At 39.0% G+C, this 19934-nt stretch overlaps 1 protein-coding gene across 3 annotated transcripts in view; it reads left to right on the top strand.

Moving 5' to 3' along the window:
* The window catches only part of CDH8 (cadherin 8), a 417595-nt gene that overhangs the window by 10151 nt on the left and 387510 nt on the right, over positions 1 to 19934 (top strand). For all 3 annotated transcript variants that reach the window (XM_007993552.3, XM_007993550.3, XM_007993547.3), the window contains exon 2: positions 5069 to 5519. In XM_007993552.3, coding sequence (XP_007991743.1) covers positions 5268 to 5519 — 252 coding nt within the window. In that variant the 5' untranslated portion in view covers positions 5069 to 5267. The remainder of the gene's footprint in view (positions 1 to 5068; positions 5520 to 19934) is intronic.

Genomic DNA, 19934 nt, shown 5'->3' with positions numbered 1-19934 from the left:
TCACGTAAAACAGACATGCGAGGAGAGGAAAGTATTGTGACATCATATAAAATTCCATATAGTCATACACCCTAGTGCAAGGTTTTCCCAAATCTATGTGTTCAGTCCTTTATTCACAGTGGTGGTGAAGTAGTTGATGGCATGACATTCAATGACATGAGGGAGGAAGTGACTCTTCCACCACACCACTGAGTCCTTTAGGTTATCTCCAGGAGGTCTGAGCTGGGAGCCAGTCTTCTTTAGAACTACTTCGCAAAGTGTGGCTTTCAAATCAGTAAGTAGCATCAGCACTGCAGGAAGGTTACAAGAAATGCAGAATCTCAAATCCCACACTAACCTAAGTGATTCATAATCTGTGTTTAAACAAGATTTCCAGGTAATTTGGATGCATATTAATGTTTGAGAAGCACCTCACTACAGGTGTGCTAGCATTGGCTCTTTACTGGGTTTTAACAGAGCTGATGGTTAAATTTTCAGTAATTTTCAGAGCTGGTTAATGGTCAACTGGAAGCTTAAAATTGGTCATGGTGGAAGTATTTATGCCATGAAAATCAGAAAACATTACAAATCAGAATTTTTTCTTTCAAAGAGCCACTTATTAAATATTAACCAGTCTGTCTCTAACTATGGCTGGTCTTTCTTTTTAGCAAATAGTGAGATGACCTCAGGCTTTTAACAGTGTCTAGTTTAGTAAAAATAAAACATTACTTAAAATACTAATCTCCCTGTACCTCAATTTGGTTATCTCTACAATGAGAATGATGAGATAAGTAATAATGATGTTATATTAGAGCGTTATTTTGAAGAACAGACATGAATTTATATGTATATATCTATGTATGTGTAGTTCCTTATGATTTAATATTATCTGAGTATTCTTTATGATTTAATATTATTCTAAGTGTTTGCTATTAACATCGTAATTTTAAAGTTATATTCTCTTACGGCAAATATAAGCTTTCCATTTAAAAATAAATATTTTGAAAACTGAGCCTATTTCAGTAAAATTTAAAGTAATAATACAGATGATTTAAGAATTTGGCAAAATCTAAGAGGTGGCATGTAAGTGTTTCAGTCTCTAGAAGCTCCCTACAGGTGATGTGACGGGAACGACCTATGTAGATGAAGGGCTTCCCCTGAGCTGGGCTAATTTCTCCCCAGGGCTATACCATTGACCTCAGGGTATTGGCCATCTCACCCCCAGAAACCCCCGAAAATTGAGAAGTTGCACGGGAATAGCACTTAGTTGCCCCTCACATCCTCTCTGTGGTATATGACTTGACCTTTGGAGACACCAAACATGCTCTTCTCTTCACAAAGAACTGCCAGAGGAAATGGCTACATATTTAACATGTACTCTGTAGAGACCATCATTATTATGAATTAGATGGGTAAGAGAAAAGATGGGGTGACCATGGACTGGGTGATTCTGCAAATAATAATTTGAAAATTACCTTAGATGCTGATTCATTCAGAGATCCTAGATTAGTTGGTGGTCTTGTTCGTATCCCTTGGTTGACTAAAATGTTCTTTCACTTATACCCCCTTCTCAGGTGGTTAATTCTGTTTCAACATTTAAATGACATCCCCTCTAGGAAACCTTCGTGGCTAGGAAGCCAAATACGTGGCTTACCCATCACTCTATGTTTCTTTTAAACCTTCCAAGATTACGTTTCAGTGAATTGATTATGTAATTCTTTATCTTTGCCAAACAGATTCTTTGCTTCCTGAAGAAAGGAGTTCTGACCCATTTGCCTTTCCTTCCCCCAGTACCTGACATACAGTCTATGCTCATGAAATATTTCTGCAATGAGAGGAAGGGTCTTGTTCAGAAAGAATTTTGAAATTACGTTACCTAGGTTCAAATAATGATTCTCTCTTTTCTTAGAGGTGCTCCTTGAGTACATCATTTCATTATTCTCTGCCTCGGTTTTGAATACAAGGCAAGGCATTATATGCTTTAGCTAACAGTAAGATACCGTGTTAGTGGATACTATTTGTGACTACACACGTATCCCCTTTTTATTTAACCTACTCATTCTGACTAGTCAAGCTATGCCATTGTATAACATTGGCCGAGGGTCTATTATTGTTTTTTAACTTATTCTGATGAGTTCAGGTAGAGGGAACTCACTGTAATCTATGCTACAGTCCATCCAACATACCACAGTCCATCCTCGTTGCCACTTGGTGGTTTCCATGAAAGTGTCTGTTATGAATTTAAATTGAGATGAAATTTTCTTATCTCACAATCATTAGCAACAAAGCAAATGCCAGAGTATACTTACTTGCAGAGTGTTTGGCAAAATTTTAAAGAACTGTGCATGCTAGTCTATCCTATCTGACGTGCCGAGAGTATCTCCTTTAGTCCTCAAAACTAACCTGTCAGGTCAGTATTATTATTATTTTGTTGTTGCTATTGTTATTAATTATCCCTCCGTCCGCTGTTACACAACTGGTCAGTGTAAGAATTAGAATTCAGACCCCAAGCAGGCTGACACTAGGTCACTCCCACAACCATCTCATTGTTCTGCTGCTATAGAACCCAGGCCAACCTGGCACTGTGGCTCATGCCTGTAATCCCAGCTGTTTGGGAGGCTGGAGTGAGAAGATTGCTTGAGGCGAGGAGTTCGAGATCAACCCCCCATTTATACAAATAATAGTAATAATCAAAGTAGCCAGGCATAGTGGTGCATGCCCAGGTTCTCTGGAGGCTGAGGCAGGAGGATCACTTGAGCCTGTAAGTGTGAGCTTGAGTAAGCAAACAAACAAACAAAACTTATGCCTTTGGAGAACAGCATACATGATTTTTGCATGTTCAGTTATGGTCTATCATGGAGTAGGGGAGAACTGGAAAGAACAAGTTCCTTTTCTCTGAAAAGTCTTTAGGCTGAGGCTCTATGTCTAAAGTGGATCTCACCATGTGTGTAAAATGGCACAGGCCTTTCCCCTGTGGCACCATCCTCATCCTCCACCACAGGGAAGATCTTTGAGCACCTTTGTGACACCCTCATACCTTACCAACTTTTACTGCAGAGGTTACAACGCTTCACTCTGCTCATTCATTTGTCTTTGTTCTCAAAGCCTCTCTAGGGCAGGAATCCTGTCATCACCACACATCTAACCCAGGATAACCACATGGATTCCAGTTTACCGAGTATTTCCCATGATCTGACTGGTTTACATGTGTCTTATTTCTGAACCACACTACTGTCCCATTAGGTAGGAATTATTATTGGTTCCACTTTGCAGAAGAAAAGACTGAAGCTCAGAAAACTTGAATATCTTGTCCATCATTACAGAGACAGCAAGCAGGGTGAGCTGGGATCCAAAGCCCGGTGTATCTGTTTCAAGAATAGACAGACCTCAGCACGCACAAGACTCCTTTAGCACCAACTTCTCCCTCAGGTCTAGAGGGAGCACAGCATGGGTGTGCTGTAAATGCTGTTAAAGTAGTAAGTGGCTTGAGCACTCAGAAAGATACAAAGATTTGGGGGTTTCTTTATGGGGACTTTTTGAATTTTGTTTAGTTTAAGTTTTGAAGCCTGCCACGTTCTGCTCACACACTGGCATGAGAGAAAGACTTCAGGGGAATCTGTTTTAGGGGGAAGATTTTCTGCAATTCCAGGGGAAGGAGATGACTTTGTTCTGGACTCTGTTTTCTCTGTATTGGTTCCCCATAGAAAGCTGTTTTTTTTTTCTTCTTCCATTTCCAAAGCAACTGCTGCTTGTTGTGGCTCCTCGATACTCATCAGGGTTGAGCCCTTTTGAGTGATACAGTCCCAGTGATTGAGCTGAGCCCAGGCAAAGAATGACAAGCAGGGTGATTCCACTGGCCATCTTGTTAGATCGGATACTGCTTGTATTTGCAGTACAATCTGGGTCTGCCCCTTTCAGCTGGCTTCAGTGAGGCCACTCAGCAGCCCAGCGAATGTTAATGACTTTCTAGCTTTCTTATTCTGAGCCAGAATGGAACCAGAGACCTAGAGGTGAAAGGTTTCCTTCCCTTTTATGAATTCCCTGAGCCGCACTGTTCCCGATGGTGTCCTGAGAAAATATTTTCCCATTGAGTTTAATTCAGCAGCGCTTCTCTCTTGGATCTGCAGTGAACAGTATTTCTTTAAAAATATTTGTTTTTTTTGAGAGGGAAGAAACACATTTTGCCACACTGAGGGTAAGCAAAAAATGTATCTGACACCTCAGGTAATGGGGATTTTTTTTGTGCCCTTGCCTTGCTGAATCTCTTCAATTGAACACTACATTTTTTTACCATATTTTATTCCCAAGGGAGCTTTCCATAATTTAAATCTCCTGTTTAACTGTACATTTAGAATGTGGACCCTGACACTGTCCTGATGATAGCATACAAGCTGGACATTACAGAATTTTTCTCTGGAAGCATTCTAATTGTATTCACTCATTGTTAGCATCCTGGCAGAGGATTGCACTCTGTACCCTGAACTGGGCAATCCCTTCTGATGAATCCTGGAAGCTAAGATTGTCAAAATTGGTTTAAATTCCCCTTCCCATTCTCTTTTGTATTTTTTTAATGTTGTTAATTCAAAGCTAGTTATTTCATGGAGTTTAGCATAAAAGGAACTAAAATGTGTCCTTAAACAGGTAAAAAAAGGAAAAAAAGAAGAAAATAAAAGTAAAAGACTTACAATCTGTTCGACAAGTGGGCTGTGTTAGCATACACTCCCAATTGTTAAAACGAAAAAGAATAGAAGAGAGAGGAAGGGATGGAGAGAGGAGGAAAGTCAAGAAGAAGAAAACAAGGAAGAGAGGGAGATGGGAAAGAAAGAAGCAAGAAGGAAAGGGAGAACTTCTATTACGTGAACCGTTTCTGATAGGTCACATAGCTACAAATGAAAATTACAATCTAAATAAAGCTTAAAAATTAAAGGACTTACTAGCCTACTTATTCTAATTATTCAGATCCACTTTCTAACTCAAGAGTTTGAGAAGTGCCCACTATTGTTCATTTTAGGTGCTTTTGAAAAGAAGTGATTTTATTTTAAAACCTGTTTGAGTAGACCCTTATCTTTCTTCCTCCTTGTTTTTGCAGGAAATTTCAATGAAAAGAAAAGCCAATGGATTGTGGTCTTAGAAAAGCTGCTTAGATGATGTCTGTTTCCCATGCTATAGACACGTGGCAGAGCTGTAAGTAAATGCTCGGCACTGCATGATGAATTGGATGGCTGCAGACCGGAGACAAAAAAAATAATTGTCTCATTTTCGTGGTGATTTGCTTAACTGGTGGGACCATGCCAGAACGGCTAGCGGAAATGCTCTTGGATCTCTGGACTCCATTAATAATATTATGGATTACTCTTCCCCCTTGCATTTACATGGCTCCAATGAATCAGTCTCAAGTTTTAATGAGTGGATCCCCTTTGGAAATAAACAGTCTGGGTGAAGAACAGCGAATTTTGAACCGCTCCAAAAGAGGCTGGGTTTGGAATCAAATGTTTGTCCTGGAAGAGTTTTCTGGACCTGAACCGATTCTTGTTGGCCGGGTAAGCTTTGTTTTTAAAATCTCAATTTCAGGGTCTGTTAGTGGTCTTAAGATGTTTAATACCAGAGTCTTTTTAGTTGTGGCCACACTTAGCTGTAAACTGTTCAGGACAGATGGTTAGTGAGTTTACATGTCATTCTGTTAGGAATAGGATTAATCCCAAGGTAACAGTTTTAAATGGTCTTGTAGGGAAAGCTTCTCCTATCACCTCTTCTACTCGGCTATCAATAAAATATAACACTGCTTATATAAATGCGTAAACAAATAACGTCTTCTTTCTCATTCACACGAGAGAGACTTCATGCCAAACATTTTCTCTAGTTTATAGTACTTGGAAGAGATACGCATCTTTTCTCAGTTTGAATTCCTACCACTTCAGTTGCTGAGAGTTTATTTTGTTTTATTTTATTTTAAGGACATGCAGATATCTATAATTGCAGGTAGATATTTATCTTTTTTGTTTTATCGTCTGTTTTTTCAATAATTAACCTCGGACGGAGAAAAGGAAGTTCTTAAAGTAGATGCTTAACTGTGCATTGTACTATTTGAAAAACTTTGCAGTAGGAAACTAGTTCATTCATTGTCAGATGAAATCAAATGTACAAAATCAAAATTTTAGTTTAGTGGAGTGTGTGTGTGTGCGTGTGCATGCGTGTGTGTTAGACTGGACTTATATTTGTTTTGCTCCTGTTGGCAGGTCAGACAAATATTCTTTGGTAGACATAGGCTGTCCGCTTTCCAAAATCACACTGTGGGTTATTGGAGACTACACGTGTTTATTCCTCAGCACTGTTCATAAGCTCCTTTTAATTTTGATGCACATCTTCATGTAGGTATAATTCCAATTAGGAGCCTGCCAATGACTGATTTGCTTGATAAGTCAGTTTAGAAGTGAATCAGGCCAATGTTATTCACTTCCCAAATGCAATGATTTAAAAGAAAAATAGGAGGGGAATTAAATATTGATCTTCAGGACTTGAGTTAACTCTTTGTGTTTCACCGGGAACTTCTGATTGCATTAATGCTTTTACCCTATTGTCTTGCAAAACGAATTGAGCCTCTCCAAGGATTATGTTTCTCATTTCATATGGTTCTACTTGGATAAAGAAAGCCTGCATGAGGAGATACCATGAACCATTACATGGATATTTATTGAGACTTTCCTATGTGCCAGATGCTCTATTAGGCATGGGAGGCATATCAATGAACAAAACAGTGATCTCTGCCTTTAAGGAACTTATATTTTGGTCAATATTGAGTGTTTATTATCTGTTGAATGCTATTATAAAAGCACTTTGTGGGCACCAACCTTTTTGATTCTAACAATAGCCCCCCCCCTTCAGTATACGCATATGTATGTTCATTTGCATGCAGGGATACAAATATATGTGTATAAAACAAGTCTGCACTCCCTTTGTCATAAGTTCAAAATATAAAATCTGAAAGATTTTTTTTTGTATCCTTGATACAAACTCAGGGAGCAGAACCGACTTAAGACTATTATAGTCGTAATGCATAATTGTGACTTCATATATTTTGCTGCAAAAACGTTAACGTGATTGATTACAGGGTGCTGCCCCAGACCCTGCTGAGGGTGTTACTTACCATATAGTTTATATACCTTAGTGTTTCTGAAGTGTGAACAGTTTTGAATTCCAAAATACTTCTGGCCCCATGGGTTTTGGATATGGGCTTCTTTACCAGCATTATCTTACCTTTTTTGTAGGTACAAAAGTGGGTTTTAGATGGATTAATAAACCAAACCAATATCACAGAATGGTAAATGATCTACCTAAGTTCGAATCCTATTGGAAATTCCAGTGGCCATTATTTCACCCACTGTACCTTATTACGTATTAGGAACCAGCTAACTAGAGTTTAAACTGTAATTTACACTTAGGAGTTATCTAGTATGGAATGTAAAGTCTTTAAATGCCTACTTCTGGATATTCAGAACTTCTTTAATCAGCCCTAAGGCAAGACATTCTCATACCATATGAAATTCTGGGAATACATGCATATTTACATAATGGACGCTTTTTCCTTGCTTTTCTCAGTTACCTCTTTATGAAGGTATATCACTGTGACTGTGTCTTGCATAATGTAAATAACAAAACATGCTATGCCCAGGAGAACATTTCATTTTTATCTGGGTAGAAAAAGTAATTAACGTGGGGTTGCTTTGGACTCAGAATCTGGTAACTGATTTCACCTCCATTCCTTACATGAAGTAATAGAGATAGAGGTAAACAGCCGGACATTCAGCATCTTCTTGTGACTTATTGACACATGAGACGTTCATGCTTCTCTGAATGACAGAAATGTTGCCAGTGAACCCTAGGATTTTGAAATAGCCAAAATGCCTTTGAGTCTTAGTGACAGTTTTTATCTAGGCTTTTCACGGCTTCCTACCATGACCAATTCCCAAATAATTGCTAAAATAGAGTTTATTTTCTGGAAAACTTCTCTGCGAACATTTCCCATCATACCTATTTCCCTTTAAAGAAAAATGCTCCTGAATTATGACAGCGTAGCCTTGGAGGATCTTGGCTTGTAGCGTAGCCAAAAATACATTTCAGGTGACGGCTTCAGATTATGAGTCAAGCTGAGTGCGAAGATGATCTGTATTGGGATGCCCACCGGTGCTTTACAGTGTTTTATCTCTGTGCACACTCTTCCACATCCGACTCTTTAAACCACTTCACCTCCCAGCTTCTCTCCAGGAACCGGCTGAGAAGCATTACTTACTTATGAGCACACCTGCTCTTTGAAAGGCACTCCTGCGAGTCACCATGGTGAGGCCTCTGACCTAGCAGGTTGAGTTCGAGCTCAAGGGCAGAGCTAGTTTTTGAGTGATAGGTTCTTCAGAGCCTCACATATAACCTTACCACATCTATCATCTGTTTTTAGTATATCGGTAGGCAGCTGGATGCTGAGAAAGCTCCTTAGCATCAGAGATGTACTCTCTCGAGGTTTGAATATGGGCTTGGCCACTTTCTGGGTGTTAACCCTGAGAAGATTACTGAAGTTTTTCAAGGATTATGCAAATAAGATAAATAAGAACTTTTAAGAGTAAAGAAAATAATAGAAGCATAGTGCCTGCTATATAGTAATTGTAGTTGTAATTGCATTCTTAATTGGATGTGTGTGTGTATGTGTTTGTAGTTGGAGTGGCAGACAAATTAACAATGACCTCACTAGGTGAATAACAAGACTCTGGGGGTCCCTGCACAGGGACATGTTGTATAGTGTGGAGGTGATGTTTCTGTTTGTCTTGAAGAGTCATCGACCCGGGGGTGTGGGGTGGGAAGTGCAGTGCCCCAGCAAGATACAGGAGTTTATGCAAAGTCTTGGGGGAGAGAGTAAGATGACTGAGAGTAAGATGCTTCCCTTGGTCAAAAGCAACATAAGCCTTTATATTTTCTGTTGAAATGGAATGAAGTCAGTGGTCATATATATTGGTTTCTATTTAAGAGAGGGTCTTGCTCTGTCACTCAGGCTGGAGTCCAGTGATGCGATCACAGCTCACTGCAGCCTTGACCTCCCAGGCACAAGTGAATAGTCCCTCTTTAATAGCTGGGACTACAGTCGTGTACCACCATGCTTGGATATTTTTGTTTAAATCTTTTGTAGAGATGGGATCTCCTGTGTTTCCCAGACTGATCTTGAACTCCTGGGTTCAAGCAGTCCTCCAGCCTTGGGTTCCCAAAATGCTAAGATTACAGGTGTGAACCACCATGCCTGGCCTGAAAGTCATATTCTTAGAGAGACTTTCCCTATCAGTTCTTCTAAAATGTAATTGTTCCTCCTTTAATATTTCATACCCTTTGTCTATGCTTGATTTTTTTTTCTTCCTGACAATCATTATCTAACATACTCTATACCTTATTATGTTTATTATTTGCCTCTTCTAGGGTGCAAGTTCCACAAAGAAAAGGATTTTTGAGTCCTTTGGTCTTTACTCTGTATTCCCACAACCTAGAACCGTGCCTGTATATAGGAACTGCTCAGTAAATACTTTACATGAAAAAAAAAATGAATAATTTACCTACATAATGGAAGAATTTATAATAGTCATATAAGCTCAATGGTATTTTTCAATAAAGGAGCTTTCATGTTCTCTCTTTCATATGGGTATTTTATAGACCCATCTGGGTAGTTAAAAAGTGTTTTCTATGTATTGATATTGAAAGTGTTTCTTTGAGGTAGTGAGTGTGAAGAAAAAGTTAACTTGTTTAAACAACTGTCTTTCAAAAAGCTGCAGTATTACCTCAGTGGAGACTGTCTTCCTCACCACTGTCATAAAGCAACACGTTGTCTTCCAACTGTCTTCAGACTTTTGTGTTTGGGCTTATAGTACAAACTGGAGCAGAAAGCTTTTGTCTGGATTTCTGAAAAGCAAATACCAGCCAAACAGACTCCATTCCTACCTTCAGTTCTCTGTGGTCCAAAGCAGGGCAGAGTCTGTTCATAAACACATAAACATTGAGGGTTCACATCTCCATGTACCTCAGTGTTGACTTTCTTTGGAAATTGTGAGAGAGAAAAAAGTGGCTCACGGGACACTTAGCCCAAATCTGCTTATTTGTTCTGGTCTTAGGAAAGAGAAAACCTGTGGTGGTTTTTGATGAATCTGACACACAACACAAAAATACCATCCTGTGGTAAAATGTGCAGATACTCTTTATGGTAGACAGCTTGATGTCATTATGAGAACCCTTGGCTAGAAGTCAGGATGGTGATTGATACAACCATGCCACAATATTTATTGAGCACCTACTGTCTGCAGAGTATTTCATTGCCAGTGGATTCTCAGCTCTGAGCAAACACAGGTCTATCTCTGCCTTCTGCATGGAACCAGTGAGCTCCTAGAGGGAGACGGACATTAAAACAGAAAATCAAATGAAGAAACATCACAAGAAAACTGAAATAAGTGCTCTGAAATGAAGGAATGTGGTTCTCTTGAAGCATATACAGTGGAAACTGCCCTATTCTATGGGAGGATGGAATCTTCCCAAAGGAAATAACCTGGAAGCTGATATGCATTAACCTGTTGTTGAACCAGGGTTCAGGGATAAAGAGAAAAAGCATTTTTGATAGAGGAAATAGCACGTTCAAGGCTATTTACAGAGCTGAGGGAGGGTCAGGGTAACTGAGTGTGTCTTAGTTCTGGCTGTATAACAAGTTAACACAGACTGGGTGGCTAATAAACAACAGAAATGTATTACCCTCAATTCTGGAGGTTGGTAGTCTTTAAGATCAGGGTGCCAGCATGGTTGGTTCTGGTAACGGCTCTTTTCCAGGTTGTAGACTGCAATCTTCTTGTATTCTCACACTGGTAGAAAGAGGGCAAGGAAGCTTTCTGGGGCTTCTTTCAGAAGGGCTCTAGTTCCCTTCATGAGGGTTCCACCCTCATGACCAAATTACCTTTCAACAGACTCACCTCTTAATACCATCAAACTGAAGATTAAAACTCAACATACCAAGGTCATAGACATTCAGTCTGTTGCGCTGAAACACAGAGATCTAGGCTTAAAGTCTCTTGTGTCAAGTTAGAAAGATAAGCAAGGATCTCTTGGAGATCTGGCTTCTTTCTCTTTTAGTTCTACTACAAAGTAACTGGGAAAAAAGTCACTTCTGTTGGGTGCAATTTCCTCACTTCTGAGTGTATGGGATTAAGATATTATATATTTAAGACACAAACCCCTATGGAACAGGAATACACACACACACACACACGTGCGCGCACACACACACACACACACGCTCCACATGCTCATTGAATATCCTTTTTCCAGAATGCTTGGGACCAGAAGTATTTCATATTTGAGATATTTTCAGATTGTGGAATATTTGCACATATATTGAGATATCTTGGAGAACGGAGCCAAGTCTAAACATGAAATTCATTTATGTTTCCTATTTGCCTTACACACATAGCCTGAGGGAAATTTTCTATAATTTTTAAAATAACGTTTTTATGTAACAAAGCTTTGACTGTGACTCATCATGTGAAGTCAGGTGTGGAATTTTCTACTTGTGGTGTCATGTCAGTGCTCAAAAACTTTCAGATGTTGGAGCTTTTTAGATTTCAGATTTTAGGATTACAGATACTCAGCCTCTCTCTCTGTGTGTGTGGGGGGGTGTGTGTATGTGGCATCGATTTTTGGCTCAGGTTGCTTTAGTCCTTGTTCTGCAAGTCCTGTGATCCTCAATTCGTTATATTGCTTTATTTTGGGGAAAAAAAAAAAACCAGTCTGCTCTGCAGGTGGTCATAGTTCTTCTATACTAAATCCTCTCTCTTACATAAACTTCTCTGCTCTCTTTCCTCCCTTTTTTCCTCCTACCTGGGCTTCTGAGCTGTTCCTTATTTGGATGTAACTCTGTTGCTGGTAATGCCACGTCTATTTATAATTCTCTTCCTCCAAGGCACTGACTCATTTTCTCTCTTTAAATTTGACCTTCTAACCTTCCCTCTTCACTGTAACTTGGAAATCGTTTGGGTGGTGCTTAGTATGAAGGACACAGGATGCCAAATAATTACACTATATTACAGTTTATGGTGTCTGCGACTGGTGAGAAAATTGCACTTGACATGCCATTATTTTTTGCCGGCCGTTTGCATGTTAAGAGCCCTGGACTACGCAGTTACAGCTTAATTGTATCTTCGGCCTTGTGAGAACAATTCATTGTCATTTCCATGAAGCTTCTACCTACTCAGACAGAGACTTCTGCACCAATAATTTGGCAGGAATGCAAGTCAGCATCGCGTGTCTCAACCTGGTCAAACAACAAGAGTTGGCTCCCTTTTGTCCAATGTCCCGACTTAGAAATAGGGGTGTCCCAGAGCTGTTAGAAATCTTTGGCTGCTAATATAAATAAAGAGAATAATATTAGTCATTTAAATTAGCAGAAACCCTAACCACACACACGCTTACCTACAACACATGTGCACACACATGCACATGGAGGATTTCTTAGCTGAGTTTGTGCATGAGCAAAATCCCAAATCATCTCTTAATCCTTTTCTTTTTTTTTCCCTGTAGCTCCAGACTCTCACCCTGTTCATCTCATTCCTTATCAAGGGACGAGGTGAGAGAGAGTGGATAATCGATGCTTATGTTTGTAGATGCACTGAGAAGTAAATTCAGCCAGCTTTCTCTTAAGAAGAGTCTTGCATATTTTGTCAGCTATTTGAGAGTCATCTCATGAAGGCAGATATTTTTCCCACTTGAAGCAAAATAATAGCAGTCATATGTTTATGGATGACACAATCAGATTATATAATTCTGTTTTTTAAATAGATTGCAACAAGATAGTCAGTACAAAAAAAAACTCAGAGTATTGATTCCTATTACAAGTATGAAGCTGAAATTCACAGGGCAGCATTGCACAAATATAAATGCTGCATAACTGGAGAGTGACTCATTGCATATTCACATGACAGAATAGCATAAAGTCATTAAAAAAAGTAAGATTTATAACACGAGAATGTGGTTGCAACTTAATAAATACCACAGGCAAGATAATAAAAAGTGTGTAGAATATAATTATTAAAATATATGTGTGATACAGTCAGAGTGCCTGGGATATATCTGTTAAAATATGTGTGTGAACATGAAAAAATAGATTTAAACATTTTTATAACTAACTTCAAACCATGAATACAGACGTATGTATTCAAACTTTTACAAAAAAAAAAAAAAAGCCATTAGTACCCATTATCCTGCTCACCTACATTCAATACTTTTAGATATTCTACTGTTATTCTTTCAATTACCTTCACCCCCATAAATGCATACACATTGCCAATGCTTTTGATTTAAGTAGTTAATTTAAAGAGAATGCAAATCATGTCTATAACCACTATTCACTGTTTTGATGTGAAGATTTCCCCAGTTGAAAACAACATAGAATCATAAAAAAAAAAAATCCCAAAGGCGTGATTATACCTCATGAGTACATGATATCCAGGTAACCCACCTTAAAAAAATTGAGGAGTTAATTTCTGACATTGATTCAGTTTAGTAACTATACCACAAAGCAATACAGGAGAACCTGTAAGGAAATATATCTGCATATTCAATCTTTTTCCCCCCAATATATGTGGTTGGATTATGAGTTTAAAAAAATAATTTTCTGCATTTATTTTCTGAATATGCTTTTATTAAAATGTAAAACTTAATAAAATGAGAAAAATAATATATTTCTCAATTAACATCAATGCCATCCATTCACAGCAAATTCTTGGAGACCATTACTTAATGTAAAACACATTTGGTAAATAGAATCTCGTTTTAAAAACTACACCTCTGCTAAACACTTGTATGGCCAATCTCATCAATTAATAAAGCACTAGGCTTATTTAATCATTTTTATGAAGCTGTGAAGAGAGAAAGAACAGCTACAGTCTTTCTGCATTGCTAACTGCACAGTAAACAAGTTCCATAACTATGGACTAGACCAGATATTAACCAGATGAAAAGGTTTTATATTTGATTTTTTAAATGGGAAACTACCTTATGAGTCTTCAAGTAATATAATCAGCCTACAGGTTGCTTGTAATGTTTTCAACAGATAGGAATGACCTAGAAAAGTTATTTATGGAACCATGTTATTTAAGAAAGATAAAAGTATTACAGTGTTTACAGAATTTATTTTGGCCTGGCTAAGAATGTTTTCTAGACAGTGGTATTTTAAAAATAGTTCAGTATTTTCCATCTGTACATATCATTTCCATTGTAATTAACTTAAATTCACCCTCTTGCGTGCGCATACACACCTTGGCCTAATTTGGTCATCCATGTTTCTGTCCCTAAGTCTTTGAATATTTCGTTACACAGTATTTCAATAGGCAGCCTTGTGCACAAAAATCGGAATACTCAGTTAAGATATGAGCATGTTTTCTCATCAGCACTGGCTCTCTCACCTCAGATTTTAATACATTTAGGAATCCCTTTAGATGTTATATCCTAGAGGAGAAATATAATACACTACATTTTTATTACTCAAAGCGAAGTCTGCAGACCACCAGCAGCAACACATGGGAGCTAGTTAGAAATACAGAATTTCATTCAACACCTGTACACCCGGACTTACTGAATCAGAATCTGTGTTTTAACACTACCCCCAGGTAATTCTTGTGCACATTAAAGCCTTTAAAAATGAAATACACATTTAGTTTTTAGGAAATCAGCCAATCATCAATCAACCCCTGTATGGGACAAATCATGCTTTTTTGCTCTCTGTACCCGTCGCTTTTGAATACCACCCAATGCTCAAAGAGGGTCAAGGGGGCCGGTATTTGGAAAAGCCCTAGCTGAGGTTTTGGAAGGAAACAGCTGTTGATTTTATTTGAACCCCATGTGGTAGGTGATGAACATAGTGGGTTGATGGGACTCCTGCCACACTGCAGGTGATGGTGAAGAGCAACAGCCTGCGTGTGCACCCATGCTCCTACCACCAACTCAATTCCTCAGTGAGAACTGTTAACTGTTGTCTGCTCAGTTCCGTGGACTACTTCCTTTTCTCTCTATCTATTTACCACAACTCGGCAGATGTGTTCTGAAATCTACAGAGTATCAAATGTCACTGGGCTTCCATGGAAGGCAGTAGCAGAATCCAAATGAGCCTGATCAGGAGGGCTGAGGAATACTGGGAAACAGCAGAGAATAAAACCCTACATGCATTCTTCTGTTTCTCCCTAATCCTAAGAAAAACTCAACTGCGTTGCAGACATTTTTTTTCTGTGAATATATGGTTGAGACTAGGAGACTGATGACATTATCTGGGGACATGAAAATGAGGGAGAAAAAGAGCTTTGTTCTTTTTCTTTCTTTCTTTTTTCTTTTTTTTGAAATGGAGTTTTGCTCTTGTTGCCCAGGCTGGACTGCAATGGCGCCATCTCAGCTCACCGAAACCTCCGCCTCACGTGTTCAAGCGCTTCTCTTGCCTCAGCCTCTTGAGTAGCTGGGATTACAGGCTTATGCCACCACGGCCGGCTATTTTTTTTTTTTTTTTTTTTTTGAATTTTTAGTAAAGATGGCGTTTCTCCATGTTGGTCAGGCTGGTCTAGAACTCCCGACCTCAGGTGACTCGCCCGCCTTGGCCTCCCAAAATGCTGCAATTACAGACATGAGACACTGCGCCCACCCCCAAGAGAAAAAGAGATTTTAAGTAACCTGAATAAAGTGATAGTATCTATTGAGTGTTTACTAAATGGCTGACAATTTATTAAAGTTTGCCTATTCAATCTTCACAGCAATCCCCTGATAAAGGTAACATTATACACATTACCAGATCGGGAGAAAGTCACTGAAGGGAATGGTCATTTCCACTAGAAGATGCAGGGGAGACAAATAGTGATTACGTGATGAAGCCCGGAGTCAAACCTGAGTGTAGTGATCACAGAATTTGTTCCTGTCACCATGGCAACACACGATCCCATTTGAACCTTATATGGTAGGTGCTCAGTATGCTAGGCTGTGACCCCAATTTGCAGATGAGAACGGTGAGATCACGGAAGGAAACAAAGGTATGGTCTCATAATGAGAATGTAAAAGGTTTAGTAAGATTTGAGCGGACAATGAGAGATGTTTCTCTAATTACAAAGCCACCACACGTATTTTTTGCACCTCTATATGCTTTGTTAGTTAGGGACAGAGGTGCACATAAATCCCTCCAGAAAAGAAAAATGTCCTTGAAGATTATGCTTGTGCTGGCTCTGTTTTATTTATTTTATGGGAATCAGAGGAGAGGACACTGGCATAGCCTGGGCCCGGGCAGGGCTGCCACCAAGTACACCGCAATTTGAGGGTTGTTCTCCTAATACAGGGGTTAGCCTAGTATCTTGATGCTTTGTTTTCTCATTTTAAAAATATATTAAGAATGATTATGCTGATGAATAAGAAAAAATGATGGAGAAGGAGTAGCAAGAAGAGAAAAACGGTTTTATTGAAAATTTCAGACATCTTGCTACGTGCTTTAAATATATTTACATGTTATTATTTTCAATTTTGCAGATAAGAAAATTAAGACTTTTGGACGGAAGTAAATTCTCACTGACTCGGTGACCAGAGTGTAATGATTCTGGTTTTGCCTGAGCTGGGCAGAGCTTTTAACCATGCCAGAGCTGTAGCAAAAAGTTAGAGAGTTCACTGGAATCTTTAGCCAAAACTGAACAGTTTTCTAGGTTCTTCTTAAAGTGAGAATCACCACAACAGCAAAAAGAAGAGTGGAATGAAAAATAAAATCCTGTACACATAGATGGGAACTAAAAGAAGACAAAACGCTTGTACCCTCCAGTTGCTTGAACTAATTGTGTTAATGCTGAATAATTTAGTAACAATTCCCTGTACTCCTGGAAACTGAGCTGGTGGACAATATTACAGAGGCTCCAGAGGTGGGATCTATAATTTACTTAGCTCTGTGCAGTGACTTCCCTGACGCCCCTTGTAACTTTATGAGTCTCTTTTCCAAATAGATATGTGCTGCTCTGTTGCAGTTCTTCCGTTCCAGCCCCCATCTTGGTGACTTTCTCCCGAGCAGTTCTGGTCATGTCCTCTGCTACTGGTGCACCTTGGCCACTGAGAATAACCCCTTTATGCCTTTAGCAAATACTCTGAGGAACAGTAATTTGATGAAAGACCAAACATGTTATTAAAAATGACCAAATCCTGTAACTTTTAGAAGCAAGTCAGACTCCCTAGCCATTCAAAAGCTTTATTTAGAATGTGGCAGGGTTATTTATAGTAGAGTTTTTCTTTGCTTTTTTTTTTTAATGTGCGTATAGGAACCTAAAAGTATAAATGAATTTCTCATTGCAGTTTGCTTTTTGTCATACTCTGTGTGTGTGTGTGTGTGTGTGTGCACATCCTATTATTTTTTCTCTTAAAGGAGCTTTGCTTTGGTGAAGTTCATCCTCTGATTGCATCCCTGACTTTGTAGGAACATTTATAATCAGCTTTTTGAGGTGTTTTCAGAAATCACTAGATGTCTGCAATGGCTGGGCCTATTGATCAAGGCCACTGTTTTTCTAGTACTCTCTTCTGTTTTTCCTGTCATTAAACTCTTATTGTAAAGGTCTTAGTTTTTTATAGCTGAACCCAAATATCACATCCCAACTAGACTATCAGAAATGCATTTAAGACTGTGGTTCATGCCTATAATCTCAGCATATTGGGAGGCTAAGATTGTGAGGATCGCCTGAGCCTGGGAGTTCGAGGCTGCAGTAAGCTATATGATCATGGCACTGCACTCAAGCGTGGGCAACAGAACGAGACCCTCCCCATCAAACCCCCAAGAAAGAATGCATTTAAATGTTCCTGTCTCACCAGTTGGAGGAAGGACACAAGCAAAAAAAAAGCTGAAAGACCAAACAATAAACATGAAGACTCTCCCAGCTCCCTATCATCACATACACATAAAAAAAACCAGGTGGTAAGACAGTGTCAAAGAGACACAAACCACAGAGCCAAGTGGTAAATAGAGGGTGAGACAGAAATCCAAAAATACAAAGCAAAAGTCACACTACATGTGATATAACGTAAGAATGGACCTAGGCTGGGCACAGTGGCTCACACCCGTAAACCCAGTGCTTTGGGAGGCTGAGGCAATAGAATCACTTGAGCCCAGGAGTTTGAGACCACACTGGGCAACACAGCAAGACCCCAGCTCTACAAAATATGTTTAAAAATTAGCTGAGTGTGGTGGTGTGCACCTGTGGTTCAAGTTATTCCAGAGGCTGAGGCAGGAGGATCAAAGCTGCAGTGAGCTGTGTTGGCACCACTGCACTCCAACCTTGGTGGCAGAGCAAGATCCTGACTCTAATAATAATAATAACAGTAATAATAATAATAATAATAAAGACAAAATAAATTTTAAAAAAGGAGCCAGACCCAGAAAACATACAGAAAGTAAGACATTTTCACAGGATCACAGCATTCAAGAAACACAGAGGATCAAAACCAATGAGACAGAAAATGAGGTAAAGTAAAAATGAAGACCGAGCGAAGGAAAGAGAGTAGGATAGTCCCCGGAGAGAAGGAGGGAAAGCAGAGGATACACAAGCAGAGAAAGGCAATATGGAATGGATTTGGGGTCCACTGAGTGATTCTCACTAGGCTCAGTCTAATTCCTTTTAGCCCCTGGACAGATGGGTTAATGTGTACTTTTGTGATCACACAGGTTCTGAATTTTTTGTTTTTGCTTTGGAAAGGTGTGCCTTTTGATTCTAACACATGATGTTTGCCGAATAACTGAGGCTGGCAGGACTTGGCATGAAGTTGGAACAATCTGAGTGAACCAACAAACATGATGATCTTTTTTGTTCTTGAATTTTTCTAGACCAATGTTGTTTCTTAACCTTATACATTCTCTAGGAATTGGCACTAGAAAGTACATCATGGCCATTTTATCTCAAATCAGATGTGGAGCATAATAATTTAACAATAAGTCTTTAAATAAAATTATTACATGCTTTCTACCTACAGACTATGACATCAGCTTAGAAGAGACGTGGGAGGTAGAAAAGGCATATGGGTAAGCCCTTGGACAATTTACATCTGTCTAAAACTCTCTAAAATTATGAAATGGGGGCCAGGCTTGGTGGCTCGCACCTGTAATCCCAGCACTTTGGGAGGCCGAGGTAGGTGGATCATGAGGTCAGGAGTTCAAGACCAGCCTGATCAAGATGGTGAAACCCCATCTCTACTAAAAATACAAAAGTTAGCCAGGTGTGGTGGCACTCGCCTGTAGTCCCAGCTATTTGGGAGGCTGAAGGGGGAGAATCACTTGAACCTGGGAGGCAGAGGTTGTGGTGAGCCAAGATGGTGCCACTGTACTCCAGCCCAGGTGACAGAGTGAGACGCCATCTCAAAAAATAAAAAAATAAAAAAATAAATGGGCTTTTGAAACATTGGCAAAAGATACTTTAAAACAAGATTTATCTTTCTAGTATATTTGGGTATAAAAACAACTTAATTTATGCAGTTAATTTTAAAATGATCTAAAATGGCCACAAAAAAGGCTAATGCTAGTTTTCTGTTTCTGGTACTTTACAAATATATTTGAGCAAATGCATTTTACAAAATATTTTGTTTTTAACTTTTGTGGGTACTTGGTGTATATATTTATGGAATGAGAAAATACAGTTTTAATAGCTCAGTAAAGAACAAGTGTGGTGGAAGTTGGAGAATATGCATGGATAGAACCAAGGAAAATAATACTTTTTTGACTACCTAGTACCTTCCAGGATATATGAACTCTTATTTAGAGCTCACCTGAATCCTGTGAGATAGGGCTATTAACATCAACCGCCTTTTAACAGATAAAGAAATAGGTTGAGAAATTTAGTCACTGTCCCAGGTTGGCTAATAAGGTGGGGAATTGGGATTGGAATGCAAAACTAGCTTATTTC

This window comes from Chlorocebus sabaeus, chromosome 5 (assembly GCF_047675955.1).
Source record: "Chlorocebus sabaeus isolate Y175 chromosome 5, mChlSab1.0.hap1, whole genome shotgun sequence".
Lineage (NCBI taxonomy): Eukaryota > Metazoa > Chordata > Mammalia > Primates > Cercopithecidae > Chlorocebus > Chlorocebus sabaeus.
Note: the sequence above shows the minus strand (reverse complement) of the source record. Positions and strands in the feature narration are given on the sequence as shown.